This window comes from Mercenaria mercenaria, chromosome 2 (genome assembly GCF_021730395.1).
Source record: "Mercenaria mercenaria strain notata chromosome 2, MADL_Memer_1, whole genome shotgun sequence".
Taxonomy (NCBI): Eukaryota; Metazoa; Mollusca; class Bivalvia; order Venerida; family Veneridae; genus Mercenaria; species Mercenaria mercenaria.
The window spans coordinates 60,400,646-60,423,304 of NC_069362.1; the positions used below are offsets into that span (position 1 = coordinate 60,400,646).

The 22,659-nt window shown below is 35.5% G+C and overlaps 1 protein-coding gene across 1 annotated transcript; it reads left to right on the top strand.

Annotated features, from left to right (window-relative positions):
- The first annotated feature begins 278 nt into the window (after positions 1-278).
- Positions 279-21,916, top strand: LOC123564054 (fatty acid synthase-like). Its single transcript, XM_053536702.1, has 20 exons — positions 279-400; positions 3,244-3,546; positions 4,278-4,430; positions 5,081-5,254; positions 5,443-5,643; positions 7,036-7,158; positions 7,725-7,955; positions 8,401-8,837; positions 9,080-9,310; positions 9,786-9,975; positions 10,440-10,669; positions 11,794-12,098; positions 12,702-13,084; positions 14,235-14,483; positions 15,059-15,238; positions 17,290-18,514; positions 18,893-19,029; positions 19,332-19,627; positions 21,141-21,498; positions 21,759-21,916. The coding sequence occupies exons 2-20, from the start codon at positions 3,297-3,299 to the stop codon at positions 21,899-21,901; spliced, it is 5,496 nt and encodes a 1,831-aa protein (XP_053392677.1). The 5' UTR covers positions 279-400; positions 3,244-3,296; the 3' UTR covers positions 21,902-21,916.
- Positions 21,917-22,659: the final 743 nt, after the last annotated feature.

Consider the following 22,659-nt stretch of genomic DNA (forward strand, 5'->3'; position numbering starts at 1 on the left):
AGACAAAAGATGAAAAATAAGTAGATATAGATTCTATATATCTAGATCTAGATTCTATATACAAAATTTAATTCCTTTAAAAAAAGATCAGTCTGGTAATAGGCAGGCGATATTATTTCTAGTGTTTATGTTAAGTTGCCTGATGTCGTATTGATTAAATATGAATTGTTACAATGAAATGCCAGGTATTCATTCAATATGTTGTTAGACCACGCGTTTTCCCGCCACAATGTCATAAAAATCAAACTTCATTTTGATTGGCTATTGGAAATCGTCCAACATCGCGCCATACGGGTTCGGGGAGAGGTCAGCTCACGTAAACAAAAACATGCCACATGAAAATTTCATCATTTACTTCATTTATAAAACTGCTACGGATAAGACTGCACGTATCTGACAGGTAAAGTGCTAGCTTATATTAATCTTAGGCAATATGTAGCTGTAATTTTAAGGTTTTTTTCTACAGCAAGCTTCTTCTTTCTATTTATAGAAAACGAAAGTAAACTGTAAAGGAGCGGCTGCTGATTGTAGGTTGGGAGAATAAACGTTCTGGCAGTTCGTGTTAATAAGAAGACAGAATATGTAACTTTTGTTTATGAACACTGATTATTTACATTGAAAGAATTGTATAATTGCTGAAAACATGTAAGAACAATGATTCTGCATGGCTTGAAACGTATAATTACCGTTATGTATCGCGGTACATGTTGGCCGGTCCTGTCAATCAGTCCATGAAATTCCTTTAAAAATCAATCGCATGTCCGTAATATGGCGTTTTCAAACATATTTACTTCCAGAGGTGAAAATGTTGCAAAAACATGCAATTTAAAATAATTCTATACTAGCCAAATCGAAAGTGAAAGTAGAACTGACAAACTAGATATTAATATTTCTTACATCAACCCTTAACCTGCTGGCGGCGATTGGTTTTGCCTTTGCGACCAGTGCAGACCAAGATCAGCCTGCACACCTGTGCAGGCTGATCATGGTCTACACTGTTTGCTATTCAGTTAGTGAACACCCCTTCGAATAATAAATGGTATTGCCCAGACTGAATGATGGAACAGTCCATTTTAGGAATACTGTCAAAATCAAACAACTGTTTCAACAACTTTTTTTGAAGATGTTCATTGTGCCCTCCATTTTTTTTATTCATTTTTTGGGGGGGGGGGGGGGGGGGGGGGGGGGGGGGGGGGCATGGGAGCTTAGATTTACACTTGTCTTTACGTCTGCCCTTCCACCCAGATCTCTATTGTGCATATCTCAAAAAGTATTTGACCTTAAGTCATTACACATTATAGATTTTTTTCAGCATGTTAAGTGGTGCGCACAGGGTTTTGTCTTGGATTTCACTCAACCAGAGCAGAGTTATGGCCCTTGATTTGGTAAAAATGTGAAATGGCTTAAAAGTTTTTTGCATACATCTCAAAAAATATTTGACAAAGAGCTGTGAAACAATATAGGTGTATTATTTAGCACGCAGTGTGCACTTATTTTCGGGTGGATGAAGGCTTTCATTCATCTTGACCAGAGTTGTGGCCCTTGACTTGTCAACAAATATACTAAGAAGTTTGTGTAAGAGGCGTTTCGAAGAGGATTTGACCTGGAGTTATGAAACTTCATTGTTATTTAGTATGTGAAGTTGTGCAACTAAGGTTTAATCTGGATTTGCCCCGGGTGACACCACATTCTCCATCCTACCTCCTCCCTCACACACAATAACAAAACTTTCTCTGCAGTTTCTTTTTTCTTGTGTTTCTTGATGATGTTTTGTAGTATTCATATCCCCACAATGCCCATATCCCAACCCTACTGATGAAGCCCAACTTACATTGTCAAATTGTACGTAACTTATAAATGTAGATTAGCGGGTATTTGGTTTCAGCGTGAATTAACCAAGACGTTTGGCCGCTGTAAGATCTATTACGGTATATCCAGTATATCTAGGCACTGAAATATCGAAAATATACAATAAAAATTTTACAGATCTTCAGCCCAAATACTGTTAAACAAACACTGGAACTGGACTGTACTGTACACTGGTCTCACTCCTAAACTCGCAACTGTGACTGCTGTGAACGATAATGGATTATTAGTGTGCATGCAAGTTAGACACATAAAAGAAAAGATAAAAGGACAGAAATGATGAAACAATGTAGCCATCTTGGATGCTTTAGAAAACTAATTACTTATTTCTTTAGCATGAAAATTATTATAAACATTACCAAACAGCTAAAACACAATTTCAGTCATTGCATAGTTACCTTAAAAGATAGAACACCACCCTTGAGAGAAACATTAATGGAATGAGGACAATAGTGTTAGTCTGGCATACATCTTTTCTGATGAATTCTAAGAAATTGTATCCTGCAGTATCATTTTTACACATGACCAGTCTTTGCAGTCCAAAAGTGAGGATATTGACAGTGTTTCATCGTTTCTCCAAACAAACGTAGCTCTTCAAGGCTAGGTGTTTTGTGAATAATGGCCCTACCAAGTTTAGAATGTATTATTTTGAAAACAAAATTCAGACAGTACTAATAAACATTGATAATGTGGCAGTTGAGTCCAATAAGTGCAGGGGTGTTCAAAGATAATCCATCATAGATCTATTGTAAAGCAAATATTGGATTTACCTGTATTGGAAAATAAACAGTGTCGATTGTATTGAGGTCAACTGCCACATTATCAAAGTTTATTAGTACATCAGTCCTGTTGTTGATATATACCCATTCATTGGCATTAGTGTCGGCTTTACAAACATTTTGCATGGAAGCAGATTTTTCAGACAACAGTCTTCAGCCCTGCATAAACCTGATTACATTTTACATTCTGGTATGAAAATTTATGTTTTGTCTTGTTTTTTAGTTAAAACACAGCATCAGCATATTATCTGGTGTCAATATAGGTGTCAAAAAATAATATCACCATACCTTCATGTATGCATACTATAATTAATCTTACAGACATTTCAGAATCCAAATGATATAATTGGTTAGTATTACACACAAACAAATTTAATCTGTGATTATTACTGAAAGACAGGTGCATGTTGTGATAGTTTAGCACTCTTGCTACAGTTAGACCACACCTGGTAGAATATGAACAACCTATTCCATCCGCTTATTTTTACGCAGAGGACATAATTAGAACTGTTATAACATTCACTTTCACATTTGAAAGCTTCTCAATGGGTTTTTTTTGAACGCACTGGTGTTCTGATTCCACATTTGCATTATTCAGGTCTACAGAATCAAGAAGTTATTGACAATAAGCACTGATTGAAGAGTAAGAAGATGCCGGCAAGGAGTTTTGATGAAGCTCCTGTATTGGAGGAGGTGGTACAAGGTTCTGGGGATGCTGGTAGTGACATGACAGCAGCAGGTCCTGGGCCAAATGAATCACTGATACATGCTGCAAGTGGGGAAGTTGTGATCAGTGGTGTGTCTTGTAGACTGCCACAGTCTGACAACATGGAAGAGTTCAAGGAGAATCTTATGGGAGGAGTTGATATGGTTACAGAGGATGATTCTAGATGGAAACCTGGTATGGCCTTACTTCATATGAAGTTAAAGATACCCAATTAGATGTCATGCAGTATCAGTTGATTGTTAAAAAACAGCCATTTTAAACCTCTTGGTTTCTGGCCTCAGGTCACTATACTGTTGACACTGTGAGTTTGTTAAAATCTTACCTGGGTGAAATGCTGCTGACTAAGAGTGCTCAGAGGGATAATGTTCATTAGCGCCAGTATATCTAAAGTTCTGGTCACCTTGTAAACTTGACCATGAGTTTTAAATCCCTGTCCAAAAAAAATGTCAGGGAAAAATGGCTAAGAAAAGAAAGAAAATGTGTTTTTGGTCACATTATTAATTGCTAAACTTGTTGAAGATCAATTGTTTAAAAGAAGTCACTGACCACAGTTGTTCAAATATAAATGAAAATGGCATATTTATTTAGTCATAGAAATGTTAATATTATAGTGAAGTTACTGTATTCAAACTTGTACTGAAGACCACCTTTGGAATAAAGACTGACTGCATTTATTTACCTGCATTGAAAAGATACTATTTTCTCTTCATTTTACCTATAGTAAAATTTATTTTGAAAGGCCACCTGTTTACAAAATGACATTTTCATTTCACAGAAATGGTCTTTATAGACATGTTTGACTGTATTTATAGACATTTTAATGTATCTATATATTTCTAGACATTTTAATGTATCTATATATTTCTAGACATTTTCCGACATTTTAATATAGATATGCTTTTTAGGTCTGTATGGCCTGCCAAAAAGGAGCGGAAAGTTGAAGGATCTTTCAAAATTTGATGCCTCGTTCTTTGGTGTACATCCAAAGCAAGCCAACAGTATGGATCCGCAGTTACGCATACTACTGGAAGTCACATATGAAGCTATTGTTGATGCAGGTAAGTGTTGGAAATTTGAGTGTTTATTTGTTATGCCCCCGGCATCTACTGATGCGGGAGGCATATAGTGATTGTCCTGTCCGTCCATTCGTTCGTTCGTTCGTCCATCCGTTTGAGGTTAACCAAATGGAACTGTTTCGTCTAGCATCAATACCCCTTACTAGAATGACTTGATCCTAATGCAGATGTAACCTGTGACCATTCCTCATCTTCAGACATCACCTGACCTCAGTTTGACCTTGACGTTGACCTCGTTTTGGACTTAGGTGCAAAATCTATCGACAAGGATGCAACTGGGGGCATCAAGCGTTAATTGAACACAGCTCCTTGTTTGAATTAATAAACACTTATTGAATAGCTTACCTGAAACTAAACCTGATGTGCTTGATACACAATTTTCTCAAGTGTATTTTAGTCAAAAGTTAGAGAAAATATTAAATCATATCATTTAAAAAAAAAATTCTAGAAGTGATGTTGAACCCCAGGTTCTGGGCGTATTTGTTGTTAATTTGTTGTCAAAATTGTTGGATTTATATGACTTTGATATTTTTATGTTTGGCCTATCTCTTGAAGGTTTGGACTTAAGAAGACCTTTGGGCTATTTGTAACTGAAGATTTTATGTACTCACGTTTTGTAACATTCTTGTCAGGTATAAATCCAGAGGATATTAGGGGATCAAAGACAGGTGTATTTATTGGTGCAAGTGCCTCTGAGAGTCATGATGCCTGGTCCATGGAGGTAGAGAATACAGTTGGATATGCCATGACAGGATGCACAAGATCCATGTTTGCTAACAGACTTTCATATTTCTTTGACTTTAAAGGTATGTGGCCAAATTTTATTTTCAGTGACCTCTCAGTTATATTAAAGTTATTATGTCAAGTTTCCTTAGAACATTTTCAGTTGGTTTAAAAGTACAAAAATAGCATTTCACGAACATTATGCTTTTACTTAAAGTCATCCTACTTCATAATTTTAAATGTTACTTAAATTAGAATTATGCAATTACAGGGCCCAGTTATGCCATTGATACAGCATGCTCATCAAGTTTATTGGCCCTGGATCAAGCATTACACAGTATCCGTAGTGGACAATGTGATGCAGCCATTGTGGGTGGAGCTAATCTTTGTTTGAGACCAGCTGTTGCTGTACAGTTCATGAGACTTGGTATGCTGTCACCTGAAGGAATGTGTAAATCATTTGATGCTGAAGGTAAATTACAGTGCTTATAGGGAATTGATCCAACCGATTTTATTCGCTTTGTGATGAAAATTGGGATCAATCCCTCTATGGTAACATGCGATATATACCGAATGAGATATACTATCATATTAAATAATGTGGCCTTCCAGCACATGTACAGAGCGTCTGACTTCAGATTTTTTGGAAAAATATGCTTTTTTCTTGTGCGTAATAAGCGTCCACATAACTTGTCTGAACTGCAACGTCTTGCACATCAGTACAAATATGGGCAGTATTGTTTTTTCTTTAAATTGATACAAACGAATATTTCTGGGCAAGCTGATGGACTGTAATGATTCCCGATTGAGGCATTGCCTTATTTCACATTATTGGTTTAAGTTAAAACATTATTGCCCAGCACATTTAATGCGAGGGAAAATGGTGACCTAGTTGGACATTTTACTGTCGGGTTCTTTGAATGTACTTTTGTTGCAGTGTCAGGAAATAAATATTTTAGAAAAAAAAAACAGTTTCCGGGTAGATTTCTTCCATTTCAAAGGGAATACCAGTTGTCTTACAGTTTGTCTGGGTGATTTGGAGTTCAGGGCTTTTCATCCTTATATAACAGAGGCCTATAAAAGGCCTCTTCCCAATCCAAAAATATACTATTTTTTCCCAACTGTGGCAGAGATATTTCCCAAAATGCAAGGTAAAATTTCCCAAAATCATGCAACAGATGGTTAAGATTTTGTTTACATTTTAGTATTTCCAGAGGAAGCGTTTGTCTCTTGTAGCACAATAGCCTAACAGCCCACAGAACCAGTTGTGACACATTGCCAGTCTAATATATTATGTTCCATGGCCTGGATTTTAGTCCATGTTTCAGGGGAGATAAATTTGCTTCGTCTTTCGATGTTTACTTTTGGTTGATATTTTTTCCCAAAATGGACAATTATCGCGCCTAAATTTCCCAATTTGGAAGGCCAAGGCCTCTTCCCAATTTCCTGATGAAAAGCCCTGGAGTTACCCTTGAAACAAAGTTTCACATAAAAATGTTATGAATAAGTCACAGAAAGGAAGTCTTGGGCTTCATTTCAAAACACTGGCCTTTCTGTGGGAATAGAATTCCTGGTTTATTAGTTTTTCATGCAGATATGTTCCTATGTAAACTTGTTTATTGAAGAAATTTAAAGCAAGGTCTTTTGTGCTAAATCAGTGTTGAAGAAAGAACATCTCAATATAATCTAGTATTTGTTCCTTGTGACAGTATTAATAAAAAAAAACTGGTAAGCTAGTACAAAACAAAATCAATTCTTCAAATTGTTCAGCATTATTTTAAAATTGGAATAATGGATTTGTATTATTTGTTTCAAATGATTGCATGAAGATAAATCATGCTCCATAATCTTCTGTTGCTTGTAGGCAATGGTTACTGTAGGAGTGAGGGTATAATTGCAGTGTATCTGCAGAAAGAAGTTGGTGCTAAACGAGTGTACTGCACACTAGTTCACTCAAAAACAAACAGTGATGGGAATAAACAGCAAGGTAGGTTTATATATGTTGGCTTAACTCAAAGCTATCTATTACTTTATGTCAACCATTCATACCATGATTGTTTGTCACCAATCCTGTATGATTTTTGAAGAGGCCTCTGTGGTCGAGTCATTAAGGTCACTGACTTCAAATCACGTGCCCTTCATCAATGTTGGTTGGAGCCTCATTCGGGGCGTTGAATTCATATGAAGAAGCCATCCATCTAGCTTACGGAAGGTCGGTGGTTCTACGTGATGAAATAATGCACGGAGGGGAACCTGGGGTTTTCCACAGTCGCCATATGACCTATAATTGTCGGTGCGATAAACCCAACCAGATTAATAAATATAATTTTTGATTATCATTTTCCAGTTCTGTTTGTATTGATTTTCCATGGAGAAAGAAAGAAAAGATATTGACATGACAGAATCTGAACTAAATGAAGGTTAAAATTGTAATAAACGCATTTAGAGAAATAGCTGGTATTTAAGGATTTTTTACTGTTTTAATTTCCTTTCATTATTATTGGAGACTATTTCCAACAAGGACAGCCCCTATTAATTTGTGCTTTATTCCAGGAATAACGTTTCCCTCGGGAGATGTTCAGAAGAGGTTACTGAATGAAGTATATAGTGAGGCATGCATTGATCCAACCCAGGTGTCTTACGTTGAGGCCCATGGAACAGGCACGAAGGCTGGAGACCCACAGGAAGTCAATACTATATGTGATGTATTCTGTAAGGACAGGAAGGGGCCACTGCCTATCGGGTCAGTGAAGTCAAACATGGGACATTCAGAGCCAGCATCAGGTATTCTATTCTTTGTAATTTTTTGGTATTTGAATTTTGTATATTTTAAGATGGATCCATGTCATTCTTGTATTCACAAATTCTTCATTTATCAGTTTTCCTTTATACATTCAGTACATCAGTCTGTCATTCAGAAACAAACATAGACATGGTTTGTGGGTCTAATGATAAAAACTTGGTACTTATGCCCTTGAAATGTTTAATGAATATATTTGCTTAAAAGTGAACACTGTTTGAATCTGTATGACATTATATTATTTTTATTGTTATCTTTACTCATAAAATAGAAGTATTTTATGTTAAACAGGAAAAGATGTGTTTTATTTACTGGTACACTTTCAGGTGCTTGGTTCTTAACATTGTTGGTTTTAGGATGACCTTGTGATTTAAACAATTTTCAATCTGTCCACCTATTATTCATTGTCCATTTAATGAATGTTTACAGGTCTAGCAGCAGTTGCTAAGGTGATTGTTGCTATGGAGGATGGTACCATCCCTAGCAACTTGCATTACACTTCTCCAAACCAAGATATTTCTGGTTTGACCAATGGGAAACTTGAAGTAGTTGATCAAAACAAGAAATGTGACGTTGGACTGGTTGGAGTGAACTCGTTTGGCTTCGGAGGATCAAATGTCCACACAATTCTCCGGTCAAACAAATTTAATGAAAAATCTGTGTGTGAAGGTTGTGAGAAGAAGAGACTGTTCTTATATAGCTCAAGGTCAAAGGAGGGTTTGAAAGAAACTTTGAGAAAAGTCAGAAGGCATCCACATGATTTGCATTTACATTCATTAATGAATGAGACTGCTCATTTGTCGTCTGCTACACATCCTTACAGGGGTTATACATTACTGAATGGTTCAGAAGAGATACATGTACAGGTAATTTTGTTTTGCTTTAAAGATTTATAAGCTAAATTGGATTAGCACATCATGTATTTTTGTGCTGAATTTTTACAAAGTACATGAAATTTGCTTTAAGTGTTCATTTTATGATTCTTTATTGCCAGTTGCATAATTAAGTGGAAAGTTTCTCAGAAAATAAATACAGTGATTTCAGACATGGAAGTTTTATTTTTAAGCATCAAACCTGTTTTAGCAAACATTTTACTTTAATTTTTCAGAAAGTAAGTTCAGAAAAGCGGCCAGTGTGGTATGTTTTTGCCGGAATGGGAACACAGTGGCACGGTATGGGCCGGAAAATGATGGAAATAGACGCATTTAGAACTTCAATATTGCAATCAGATGCATTGCTGCAACCATATGGTGTGAATCTGTATGATATGTTGATGAATGGAGAGGAAACTACCTTTGAAAATACCATCAACTCATTTGTTGGAATAGCAGCAATTCAGGTAAAAAAGGCCTGCCTGCCTTTTATATACTAGCTGTGTTAAGAAGATGCTAACTAATCCCCAAAATACGTTATGGTAGTTTTTTTTATGTCACACTTTGGATGAAGCGCTTTAATGGTATGACACCCAGAAAAATTGTCTTATTGTCAGTGTCTTTGAAATCCTGTCACAGGACAATATTAAAACCTTAAATATCTCAAAGCCTTGAATTATCTTGAGCAGCAGCAAAAGAACATACAGATAAGGTTGTGTTTTTTGAACCATCTTTCAGTTTAAAATTCATGCATTCAATTTACTGTAAAAACTTTTAAGCTGTTTTTCATTAGAAACAGTAATGAGCTACTGCATATAAAGAACACATTCTAGAATTCTAGTTCCATGTATTACTTAAATTTTCTGACAGAGTATGTGCTGTTTTAACACAGTTCATGAACCAAGAAATGGTTATTTGAAATATAGAATAAATTTCTTTCAGGTTGCTTTAGTAGATGTTCTCACAATCTTGGGTATCTCACCAGATGGTATTGTCGGACACTCTGTTGGAGAGCTTGGCTGTGCATATGCTGATGGAAGTCTGACGGCACAGGAAACAGTTTTAGCAGCATACTGGAGGGGTCACTGCATACAGAATGCCAAACTTCCACCAGGTGGGATGGCTGCTGTCGGTTAGTATAACAAACAGTCCATTTTTATTAATGTATTTGAATATGTTAAATTTTCTGTTTTCTGAAGTTTTAAGGAAGTATACATTTATGAAATTTTACTGGGATTTATCTTCTTGTATAACAGCAAAAGCAATACAAATTCATTTAATAAAAGTGCATAATACAGTTTTAGCAAATTGAATGGTTTGTGTTTAAGTTCAGATTTGAATTCAGCATGTCAAATGTTAATGAATACTGTCTCAATACTTCTGTGCAGAATGAAAACACAATAAGCAGACATTACCTCAGTGCAGATACACAAGAAAGATACAACAGTTTTGCAATTGGGCAGTTATATATATTGCATTTTAGTTGTATGAAATTGACTTAGAAACAGTAGGTTGTGTTACATTTTGAAAGGTACTGGCTTCAATGCACTGAAATTGTGAATATAGATTTTAATGTAAATTTTACATATAATTCAGGTTTGACATGGCAAGAGGCCCTTGAACAATGTCCCCCGGGTGTGGTACCAGCTTGTCACAATGCTGAAGACACGGTGACTATCTCCGGTCCTATTGATGCTGTTAGAAAGTTTGTCTCAGAACTGAAAGAGAGACAAGTATTTGCAAAGGAGGTGAACACTGCTGGCGTGGCTTTCCATTCCTATTATATGAAGGAGATAGCAGCATCACTTAAAACAGCACTAAATAAGGTTTGTTGTGATCTTATTCTTATTTTTCAAGGTAGGAATGAGGAGTTACTTATTTTCAAGGCAGGAATGAGGAGTTACTTATTTTCAAGGCAGGAATGAGGAGTTACTTATTTTCAAGGCAGGAATGAAGAATTATTTAAGAAATAATTTATAGCAAACCAGTGTTTTAACACACTATTTATACATGATAGGCAGTTATACATCAGTTGTAGTAATTTCACGAGGGAGCAGCCCGACTGAAATTATTTAGAACAATGTATAACCACCAGAGTGTATAAATAGCATTCAAACATGGGTTTGCTATAAATTATTTTGATTCTTATATGTCTTACTGTAAAATTTACCGGTAGATCAAATTGATAGAACTGTTTCTTTGCGCATGCAAGCGACGGCCCCAAATGGTAGGTTGTTACGCTTCTTTGTTTATAAACTCCAGGACTGGAAATGGTAATACGTTTTGCGGAAGAGTTCAGTTTGGGCAAAAATAATGGCAAATTATTCTGCAAAGGGAATAACCAACTCAATATGTGTATAAATTAATCAAGACAGTTGTGCAATGTGACATTTCATTTTAAACATGCTATTTAGTAAGATATTTGAACAAATTCGAAAGCGCCATTTTTAGATGCATACATGGCACTAAATATCATGTTAACGTGACGTCAACATAATAATGTTATGATTTAAGCATTGCTAGTCATATTAGAAATGTATTTAAACTTGATACTGTGAATCGTTTGATTTTGTGGGTATGAAATTTTGTTGGTTTTGTCCAGATAGCTAAATGTGAACCTGAATGAGCAGATTTGAACTTTTGAAGATAGAATGAATTGGATATTTTTGGGGGTTCTTGTTTGGTTGGTTTGGATTTAATTTCATGCTTTAACTGTGCCATGAAATCTACGAAAAATCCTCAACCCCCAACCACCCAAAACCCCCTCACCCAAATATCGGTGATTTCACAGAGACTTTTTCTTTTGAATACATCATTGTTTTTAGATATTTAGATCAGTTCTAGCCATTTAATGGAATATTTGGCTAAGACCTCTTTTTTCAGATGGGGAAAGAAGAAGAAAAATGACCATTTTAAAGACTTCTATAACATTCTTTACTCTACATTGTAGGTCATCAGAAGTCCCAAGGAAAGATCTGCAAGGTGGATCAGCTCTTCTATCCGAGAAACCAACTGGTCCTCTGACCTTGCCAGGTTCTCCTCAGCAGACTACCATGTGAACAATCTTGTCAGTCCGGTGCTGTTTCAGGAAGCCTTGAAACATGTGCCAGCTAATGCCGTTGTCATGGAGATAGCCCCTCATTGTCTTCTGCAAGCCATATTGAAAAGGTCATTGTCAAAGGACTGTTGCATTGTGGGATTGATGAAGAGATCACATGAGGATAATGTTGGATTTTGTCTCTCAAATCTTGGAAAGTATGTTTTAACCAAAAAATAAATGATTGTTTATAAAACTAAAACATAAATGATTGTTTTAAATAAAAATATAAATTATATCCTATCTGATTTAAATGATACATGTTTGTCTTAATAACGATATATCAAACACTAAATGGATAAAAAGCAACTAATGCAAGAACTGTTTACAGTAAACTGTTTTGTAACAAATGGTTAATTTAGTGACGTATAAATGTTTGCTGTTATTGCGAATGGGAAATACTGCATAAAAACATGGACATGCATAAGCTGATGCCAGGCAATACCATAAAATACAATATATGATAATCAATTTCTTACATTTAAGTAAAATAGATTAAACATTTTATGAATTTATAATAATGATATGTTACAAAAAATAAGAACCTGATGGAGGCATTCAATCATTTATTTATTGAATTATTCAGTTACCTTTGTGATAATTTGATTTATCACACTTATTAAACTGTTAGCAAACATTTCTACTTAAAAAAAACATCATGGAACAAAATATTATAATTTTTGCAGTATATAAGAAACTGGCGTGGGATGGATTTGTTAATTTTCAACTTGGTTAATGGTAAAGGTTTTATCAATTTTCAGATGCTATCAGCAAGGATTGAAACTGAATCCTTTGAAACTTATACCTGCTGTTTCCTTCCCTGTCCCCAGAGGTACCCCAATGGTGTCACCATTGGTGACGTGGGATCACTCACAGCACTGGAATGTTCCTACTGCTGACATGTTTATTGGAGGTGGAGCAAACTCTGCAAGTGGGTGTGGCTTTGATATTGATATGTCACATGACTCGGAAGATAGGTACTTGATTGGACACAAGATAGATGGGCGTGTCCTTTTCCCAGCTGCAGGGTATATGTTGTTGGCTTGGAAGACCTTAGCTAAACTGGAAGGGACACAGTATGATGAATTAACAGTATTATTTGAAGACGTTGACATTCACAGAGCTACAATCTTGCCAGAGAGCGGTAAGAATGACCTTCTGTAATCATTGTCTTCCTACATTTCAATACAGTCGAACTTATTCACCGGAACTCAATGGAACTTGCAAAATTTGTTCCAGTTATCAGTTGTTCAAGCCCTTGAACAACTTAGATTATACAGTGATTTTGCTGTGACCTGATTGAGTGATGAATGGTGTTCGAATAATCCAAGTTCGAGCAAACAAAGTTTGACTGTATTTCAGAAAGTTGACACCCCACCTGTTGTTAGTATTAAGTGCTTGATTAAAAGTTCTATAAGACAATCTGTCACACCTGTTGAACAACATACTTGATCTTTTTCATGTAAAAAAGCTGTCCAGCTTGCTTGCAGGTGATTGGTGGCTCTGATCAGTGAGCATACCTGTGCCTGAAAAAACACATTGAGTGGAAATTTGCATCTTGTTTGAACATAAAAGCTAAAAATTCTCTGAAGACAGTAACTGTCCATATATTTTTGTATATTTTCTGGTCCTTGGAATTCATAGTGTCCATTCCATTACCTGCATAATAGAATCCTGCTTTACCCAATGTTTGGAGACTTGAATAGTGTTGCACATTTCATTACCCATCATGAACAGACACAAAATTAAACCAGAGTTAAGTTCTGTGCTTCCAAAGGATCTTCTTACAGATTTTATTAACCTAAACAACACTATAGTCACAAACCCTTGATAATAGAGCACCTCTTTGTCTACTACTATGCTTGTGGTTATACCCCTAGAGTCAAGTTACTACATGGAAGTTATATTGGAATTAGAATTGTTGGTAAATCTATTCGTCATTTGTTTCCGGTGGTATATCTCCAAACCCATCTAATGGATTTTCAAATGACTACACATGACTGATGCCCCTGATATGAGGTACACTTGGGTCTAAGATCAAGGTCATTTTTGGAGTTCAGAGTCAGATAGCTTTATTTCATGTCATCTATCTTCTCAACAGATGGAAGGGTTCTGACAAAAGTAAAAATAATTGTTTACCTCATCAGCACAATGTACAGAGTGCTTAACTTCCCTGTATCAAAGTGGCATGTGGGAGTATTTATCAGTGATAACTATAGTTAAGATGTTAAAAAGTTTCCCTATTTTACTAACTCTCCTTATTTATAAACCAGAATCTTGCTTCTGTGTTTCAGGTAAAATCCATTTTGATGTGAGATATATGCCTGGTACTGGAAACTTTGAAATACAAGAAGGTGGAACATTGGTTGCCAGTGGAAAAGTTACTTGCCCTGAAAGCACTGATCTTGCCAGAAATGATGCTGATTTTGACCTCAGTACTGAAGAGTATCCGCTGAAATCCTCAGATGTGTATAAAGAGTTGAGACTGAGAGGCTATGATTATGGGCCAACATTTCAAGGCATAAAGGAGGCTGATATTTCAGGTAGGAAAAATATGTATACGTTTGACAGTGGAAAAGTTAGTCCAAATAGTAGTTCATAGGAAGGCAGAAGGTTTCAAGGTTTTTTTTTTTAATGAGGATAAGGGGCTACATTTTGGTTACAAATGAACATTATTTAGGTCTTGCCCAATGTTCAAAAATGGCCCGTTGTTCAAAAAACGTTTTTCAGTCTCTGTAGCGTTTGAGATTAAAATTTTAATAGCAAATTTTACTAGAACTTCAATATTGAATTCCAGTTTGAGACCGAACATCCATTTAAATAGTCACGAGTTTGATTTTAAACAAGCAATTGACATAAAAATAATAAGTTTCTTTTTCAAACTCAGCTGACACTGAATATGTTTTGTGAACATGAGGCCTGATGTCATACTAAATGTTGTAAAGACTGGTTCAGTGTATTAGGAAGTCATGTCCAATAAATTTTAATAACAGTAATTTGTACAGATAAACATAACCACCCAATACTGTATTCTGTGTTGATACCTTTTAGAGAAAAATGCTTTTTATTGATACTATATAGGTACCTTGGAATTATTTTAATACTGTTTAATTTTTAGGAGTGCATGGTAAACTGTTATGGACAGGAGAGTGGGTGTCTTTCTTGGATACAATGTTACAGATGACAATTCTATCACAGCCAGGCCATGGTCTCTGCTTGCCAACAAGGATCAAAGCTCTAACCATAGACCCACTGGTGCATCATGGGAGAGTCATAGATCTTGGGGATGATCAGAAAGGTATAGGATTTATATCAATTAATAGTGACATCATGTGTTTAATAATTATACCCCCACCAAACATGTTTGAGGGGGGTATATAGGAGTCAGTTTTGTCGCGTTCCGTCGCGTCCCGTCCGTCGCGTCCGAAATCTATTATCTCAGTTATTACCCAATGGATTTGATTCAAACTTAAAATACATGTTCCACCTTATAACCACATCATGTGACACAAGGTGCATAACTCTTGACACCAAGTTTTCATGAAATATGTCCCTTTTACTTAGAATTTAGGGTTAATTTTGCATATTTTCATCTATCTCAGTTATTACTAAATGGATTTAATTCAAACTTAAAATAGATGTTCCACCTCATCACCCACATCATGTGACACAGGTGCATAACTGACACCATTTTTTTTATGAATTATGCCCCTTTTTACTTATATTAAGGTTGATTTTGATGTATTTTCACTATATCTCAGTTACTACTGAATGGATTTGATTCAAACTTAAAATATGTTCCACTCATCACCCACATCATGTGCCCACATCATGTGACACAAGGTGCATAACTCTGACACAAGTTTTCATGAATTATGTCCCCTTTACTTAGAATTTAAGGTTAATTTGTTGTATTTTCACTATAGTCTCAGTATTCTAAATGGATTTGATTCAAACTTAAATAGTTGTTCCACCTCACACCTACATCATGTGACATAAGGTGCTTAACTCTGACATAAATTTTGTTATGAATTATGTCCCTTTTACTTTAATTTAAGGTTGATTTTGATGTATTTCTTTATATCTCGTTATTACAAATGGATTTGATTCAAACTTAAAATAGTATCCACTCATCACCCAATCATGTGACACAAGGTGCATAACTCTGACACCAATTTTTCATGAATTATGCCCTTTTACTTAGAATTTAGGTTAATTTTTATGTATTTTCACTATATCTCAGTTATACTGAATGGATTTGATTCAGACTTAATAGATGTTCCACTCATCACCACATCATGTGACACAAGGTGCATAACTCTGACACTAATTTTTCTTGAATTGTGTCCCTTTTACTTAGAATTTAAGGTTAATTTTGATGTATTTTCACTATATCTCATTCTGATTGGCTTAGAGCTAAGGAAGTAACTTTTTTTAACTTTTGTATGGAGTTTCTTCACCTTAAATTCAGGAATTGGTCTATTTTAGAAATCCTATTTTAGATTTCAAATTTAGGTATTTTTTAACTTTTTATATAAGTCTATGTAAAAGTAAATAAATTTTTCTGTGGTAACATGGTCGGTAAGGACACTTTCTTGTATTCATTTAGTGTATCTCTAATATTAGAGATTTAATATATTTACTAGTACTACTATACTATATTATACTAGTATTACTTACATGTGAAGCCAGGATGAAGTACTCAAAGACAAGTATTTTTAAGATTTCTTATGTTGCCATTCTTCTGTGACAAGACTGTTATGGTGGGGTATGAGTCACTCCTGTGACAGTTCTAGTTGTTCTTAGAAAGAGAGTCAAGTTCGCACTACTAGCATGGATAGAAATGGAGGCAAAAGATCCTTCATGACTCAATGATTAAGATCACTTGACTATGAATTGCTTGCCCAACTTTGCGTGAGTTTGTCATATGAAAAAGCCATCTGGCTGACTTGCAGAATCCGGCAGTACTACTCATGTGCTTGTTTGTGAATGCAATAATGACCTGAGGGTACCTGCTTATTAATGCTAGCCTGTAGTTATATGACCTGGACTGTGTCAGTGTTACTTTGTCAAAAAAAATGAGTAAATATATAATAAATAAGACATGAAGGTTATGTCAACAACTGGAATTTCTTTTTGATTTGTGCAAATGCCAAATGATGTACAGACTGGCTAGAACTTGAAAATGCTTAGCTTAGTCCTTGGGAGCATGTAGCTGGTTGCCTACAAATAGGGATGTTGGGACATAAATAAATTTAAAACATATTTATATGGAAATTCAGTAATTTTTAGTCTTTTGTACTTATAAACATTACATACATGGTGAATATTAAATTTCTGAACTTTCAGGATTCTTCGCTATAGTTGACAAGTATTGTGACACATGTAAATCAGGAGGAGTAAAGATCCTTGGTCTACATGCAACCTCAGCTCCACGTCGTCATGACTACCATCATCCAATCACAGAAAAGTATAGCTTTGTGCCATATCACTCACACATTCCTGTAAAAATGTCACAACCCATGGAGCAGTATGCCAGTCACTGTAAACATTGTGCTCACAAAGGGCTTACTAATCTTCTAACATGCCATGGGAACAATGGATTAAAGAGCAAACAACATATCAGAGCTGTTGTTGAGCTATCTGCGGAACAAGTTGATTCAGCAGAGATTTCCTCAGAACTAGACAGTCATGGTTTTCTTTCTGTTTTACAGAAAATCTTCAGCATTGACTATGATGATAATTTTGCTGAAAATGTTGATAAGTTAGTTACCAACAGTCATAAATCACTAATTTCTGATCCGCTGCTGAATTTGCTCACCACACCTGAAACACTGAAACCATGTTTTGACCTGGTTGTCGAAAATTCTTTGAATCAACGCTTGAAGATTTTGGAAGTGTCTGATGCTGGGATGAGCAGTCATCTAATGCCATTTGCTGCCAGTCATCCATTGTTACATGCATCATTCACAGTCGCCACAGCAAAAGGAAATGAAAGTATTGATGGAGTAGAGGTTGTCAAATGGTTGCCAAGTGTTGAACCTCTTCAGTCACTTCAGAAGAAGATACATTTAGTGGTTGCCAATAACATTCTTCATAAACAGTCAAATATCAGATCAGGGTTGTATAATATATCCGAATGTCTGGAGGTTGGAGGGTTTATTCTCATACAGGAGGTCACTCAAAACTTCCATCTTGCCTTGTTATTGGATGGCTTTAACAAGGATGATATTTATACTGATCTCAGCAGCAGAAGCTGCAGTATTTATTGTACAGCTGAAAAATGGAGGGAAATATTCTCACAATCTAGTTTAGAGATTATTTATGAAAAGTCTGACTCTTGCCTAAATACTGTGTTTTTATTGAGAAAAGTTAGAAAAGATTCTGTTCCGCAAAAAATTGTAAATGTCACAGATCTTGGTTGCGCATGGGTGGACAACTTGAAAGATGAAATGTTGTCAATGCAGTCTAAAGCAAAGGGAGAGAACTTATGGTTGGTTGCAGATGAGAACATCAATGGAATTATGGGTATGGTGAATTGCCTGCGACAAGAACCTGGTGGTGATAGAATTAGGTTAGTTACTTACCATTCTATAGGGAATTCTAGTGATAAAAGAAAACACAGTACTAAATGATCAGTTTATTATTATTCTGGTTTACTGTTAAAGTTTAACATACGGAGTAATAATCAGATTAGATCTTTAGTTTAGAGCGTTCTAAGTACTCACAATATTCATCTTGTACTTGATAGGTAAAATGTACCGAGCACTTTTTACTCATTACAGATTAAAAAAGTTTGTGTTATAATGACAATAACCAGATGCATAGTAAATAAGGGTAATGAATCACAATATTCTGAAAGTTTCATATTAAATGGGGAAGATTTTCCAAGAAAAAAATAATCACCATGTTATTCTTGCATTATTGAATGCTTGTGAATCTCACCATACAGATGTGTGTTTAATAAGAGCCATGAACCACTACCAGACATTGAGAGTGTTGTGAAAGACTTGTCAGAGAAAGATCTGGTTGTGAATATCTATGACAATGGTGTATGGGGATCTTTTAGGCATCTGCCTTTATCTTCAGGTAAGTCTAGATATGTGTGATGTTAGTACTGCTTTTTTTTCATAATCTGTAGAATAAAAAAAATTATATCAAGAAAATATTGCTATACACATGTCTTTACCTGCTTGTGTCAGTCTTTTTAAGATTTTAAAATTTAATTATGTATTTGTATATAATTATGAAAGTTTAGAGAAATGTCAAGAAAAACAGGCTTCAACTAAAGTAAAGAAACAAAGATTTGTCATGTAATCATCTGTTCATAACTGTTCTTATATACATATGTTATTGATATAAAGTGATGACTGGGTTTGATTTGTTTACAGCTACACTACTACAGACAGAGCATGCATTTGTGAATGTTTTGACAAAAGGGGATCTCTCGAGTTTACATTGGATCGAGTCCCCTCTGCGTTACTACTACCCAGCCCTCCATCCACAGACAGAGTTGTGTAGAGTTCATTATGCCTCCCTCAACTTCAGAGATGTTATGCTTGCTACAGGGAAACTTCCACCTGATGCTATCCCAGGAGGCATTGCTAACCAGGAGTGCATGCTGGGAATGGAATTTTCAGGCACAGATTCAAATGGCAGACGTGTCATGGGCTTAGTGCCAGCAAAGGTATTGTGAAAATTTTACAGAAAACCTTTGACAATGAAGAATAAAAGCATGACCCTTTACTTAGACTTATAACTTTAAAATTTGTGAAATTTATTTCTTTCTTGTTGGTATTTGTTATAACTTTGTACATTTAAAGAAATTTACAAAACAGTTTGAGTACATTGAGTACACGGGTTAATGGTTGTTGTTCACAGTACTAACTTAAAGTGCAAAAGTTAGCTTGAATCTGTTCCACAAATATTACAGCCTACTGCAAAATCATTAATTTTGATAGGGGGACTAATTTTTATGAATTTCATGGTTGAGTCAAACAACAAACTGAAATCACAACAAACAAGCAAAATTCCCTTTAGAATTCATATTCCCCACAAAATGGTTGTTTTGGCCAAAACCACGAAATTTCATACCCACGAAAATAAATTATTTCACTGTAATACAGATACCATTGGCAGCATTTTTAGCTCATCTGATTTTTTGAAAAAAAATGATGAGTTATTGTCATCACTTGAGCGGTTGTCGGCGTCGGCGTCTGCGTCGGCGTTGCCTGGTTAAGTTTTATGTTTAGGTCAGCTTTTCTCCTAAACTATCAAAGCTATTGCTTTGAAACTTGGAATACTTGTTCACCATCATAAGCTGACCCTGTATAACAAGAAACATAACTCCATCTTGATTTTTGCAAGATTTATGGCCCCTTTTGTACTTAGAAAATATCAGATTTCTTGGTTAAGTTTTATGTTTAGGTCAACTTTTCTCCTAAACTATCAAAGCTATTGCTTTGAAACTTGGAATACTTGTTCACCATCATAAGCAGACCCTGTACATCAAGAAACATAACTCCATCTTGCTTTTTGCAAGAATTATTGCCCCTTTTGGACTTAGAAAATCAGTTTTCTTGGTTAAGTTTTATGTTTAGGTCAGCTTTTCTCCTAAACTGTCAAAGCTATTGCTTTAAAACTTGCAACACTTGTTCACCATCATAAGTTGACCCTGTACAGCAAGAAACATGACTCCATCCTGATTTTTGCAAGATTTATGGCCCCTTTTGGACTTAGAAAATATCAGATTTCTTGGTTAAGTTTTATGTTTAGGTCAACTTTTTCTCTTAAACTATCAAAGCTATTGCTTTGAAACTTGCAACACTTGTTCACCATCATAAGCTGACCCTGTACAGCAAGCAACATAACTCCATCCTGCTTTTTGCAATAATTATTGCCCCTTTTGGACTTAGAAAATCATTTTCTTGGTTGAGTATTATGTTTAAGTCAACTTTTCTCATAAACTATCAAAGCTATTGCTTTAAAACTTGCAACAGTTTTTCACCATCATAAGTGGACACTGAACATCAAGAAACATAACTCTATCCTGCTTTTTGCAAGAATGATGGCCCTTTTTAGACTTAGAAAATCATGGGTAGGACAATATTTCTATTACACAAAAAAAAAATCAGATGAGCGTCAGCACCCGCAAGGCGGTGCTCTTGTTAAACTCTAAACTTACCATACACCTCCTTCAGGGTCTTGCCACAGTGGTGGATGTAAACAGACATTTTATATGGTCGGTACCCGATTCCTGGTCACTTGAAGATGCAGCAACCATCCCTGTGGTCTACACAACAGCTTACTATGCTCTGGTTGTCAGGGGCAACATTCACCATGGCGACAAGGTCCTCATACATTCTGGTAGTGGAGGAGTTGGTCAGGCCGCTATAGCTATTGCTCTCAGCTATGGTTGTGTGGTGTTTACAACTGTAGGCTCTCAGGAGAAGAGAAATTACCTTAAGTCGAGGTTCCCTCAACTTACTGACAGACATTTCTTCAATTCTAGAGACACCACATTTGAAAATGGCATACTGAATGCTACAAAGGGGAAAGGTAAATTTCATAAAATGAATATGTAAACTTAAATCTGGGTTTATAGAGAAAAATGGTTAAGATTTTAGTAAGATTTTCTAAATGAAATTTTTGTGTTTGACTGTTGCTGAATATTGTAAAATTATGAATTTTACAGCTATGTAATAGGATGTGATCTGGAGCAGAGAATATATTGACTGAAGCTATACATTAGTAACATCAGTATGGTATTTTCAAGTGTCAGATGTTTTAGTTAAAACATGGTTGTATATTTGTTTCAGGAGTTGATATTGTGTTGAACTCGCTCGCTGAAGAAAAATTACAGGCCAGTCTTAGAGTCCTGGCTCAACATGGACGGTTCTTGGAAATTGGAAAGTTTGATCTCTCAAATAACACTTCCCTAGGTAAGTCAGAAAGGAGATGAAGGAAGTATTTTTGATAATGTTTTCATGATAAAGGTGCATTAATTGATAAAAAAAACTACACTTACAACAGTTTACAGTGAATTCACCTCATTAATTGTTTAAAGCAAAGAAAAAGCTTTTAAATTGATTGGTCACAAACTGATTTTAAAACTGCACTTGAGTATGTATTGCATGTCCCACCCTTAATGAAATAATACATGGAGGGGCACCTGGGGTCTTCCTCCACCATCAAAGTGGAAAGTTGCCATATGACCTATAACTGTGTAGGTGTGACTTTAAACCCAACCAAAAAAAAAAAGAAAAGAAAAAGAAATTCAGAAAAAAGTTTCTTTTTGAGAACTTCATCATTGTTTTCATGTAAAATTTATACCCATTTTTTTCGGGAATGTCAATATTTTCGAACATCGTTTCCAGGTTTTTATGGTGCTTTGTTTGAAAAAGGAACCCCGAGACGGGTCTACTGTATTCGGTGTTTACGGGGGGATCGGGCGCTGTCCAACCACTGAAAGCCACAGTGTTTGATAGAAATAATGTAGAGGCAGCATTTAGATTCATGGCTCAGGGCAAACATATTGGAAAGGTCTTGGTTAATAATTTTAAAAAATTTAACTGACATTGTTGTTGATTGGTGGGGCCAATAATTTGGTTTCAATTGTTTTTGGGCCCATGGTTACAGTCAAAACTTTGAATCATTTAAAGGTTGTAAGGGTTTTACTAATTTTAGTTACAAAGTGCTAGAAATAAATCTTCTTTAAAG

Coding starts and splice junctions, on each gene's coding strand:
- LOC123564054 (XM_053536702.1), top strand. CDS start 3,297: ATGCCGGCAAGGAGTTTTGATGAAGCTCCTGTATTGGAGGAGGTGGTA. Junction 13,085..14,234: donor TACAATCTTGCCAGAGAGCG/GTAAGAATGACC, acceptor TCTGTGTTTCAG/GTAAAATCCATTTTGATGTG. Junction 21,499..21,758: donor GAATGCTACAAAGGGGAAAG/GTAAATTTCATA, acceptor TATTTGTTTCAG/GAGTTGATATTGTGTTGAAC.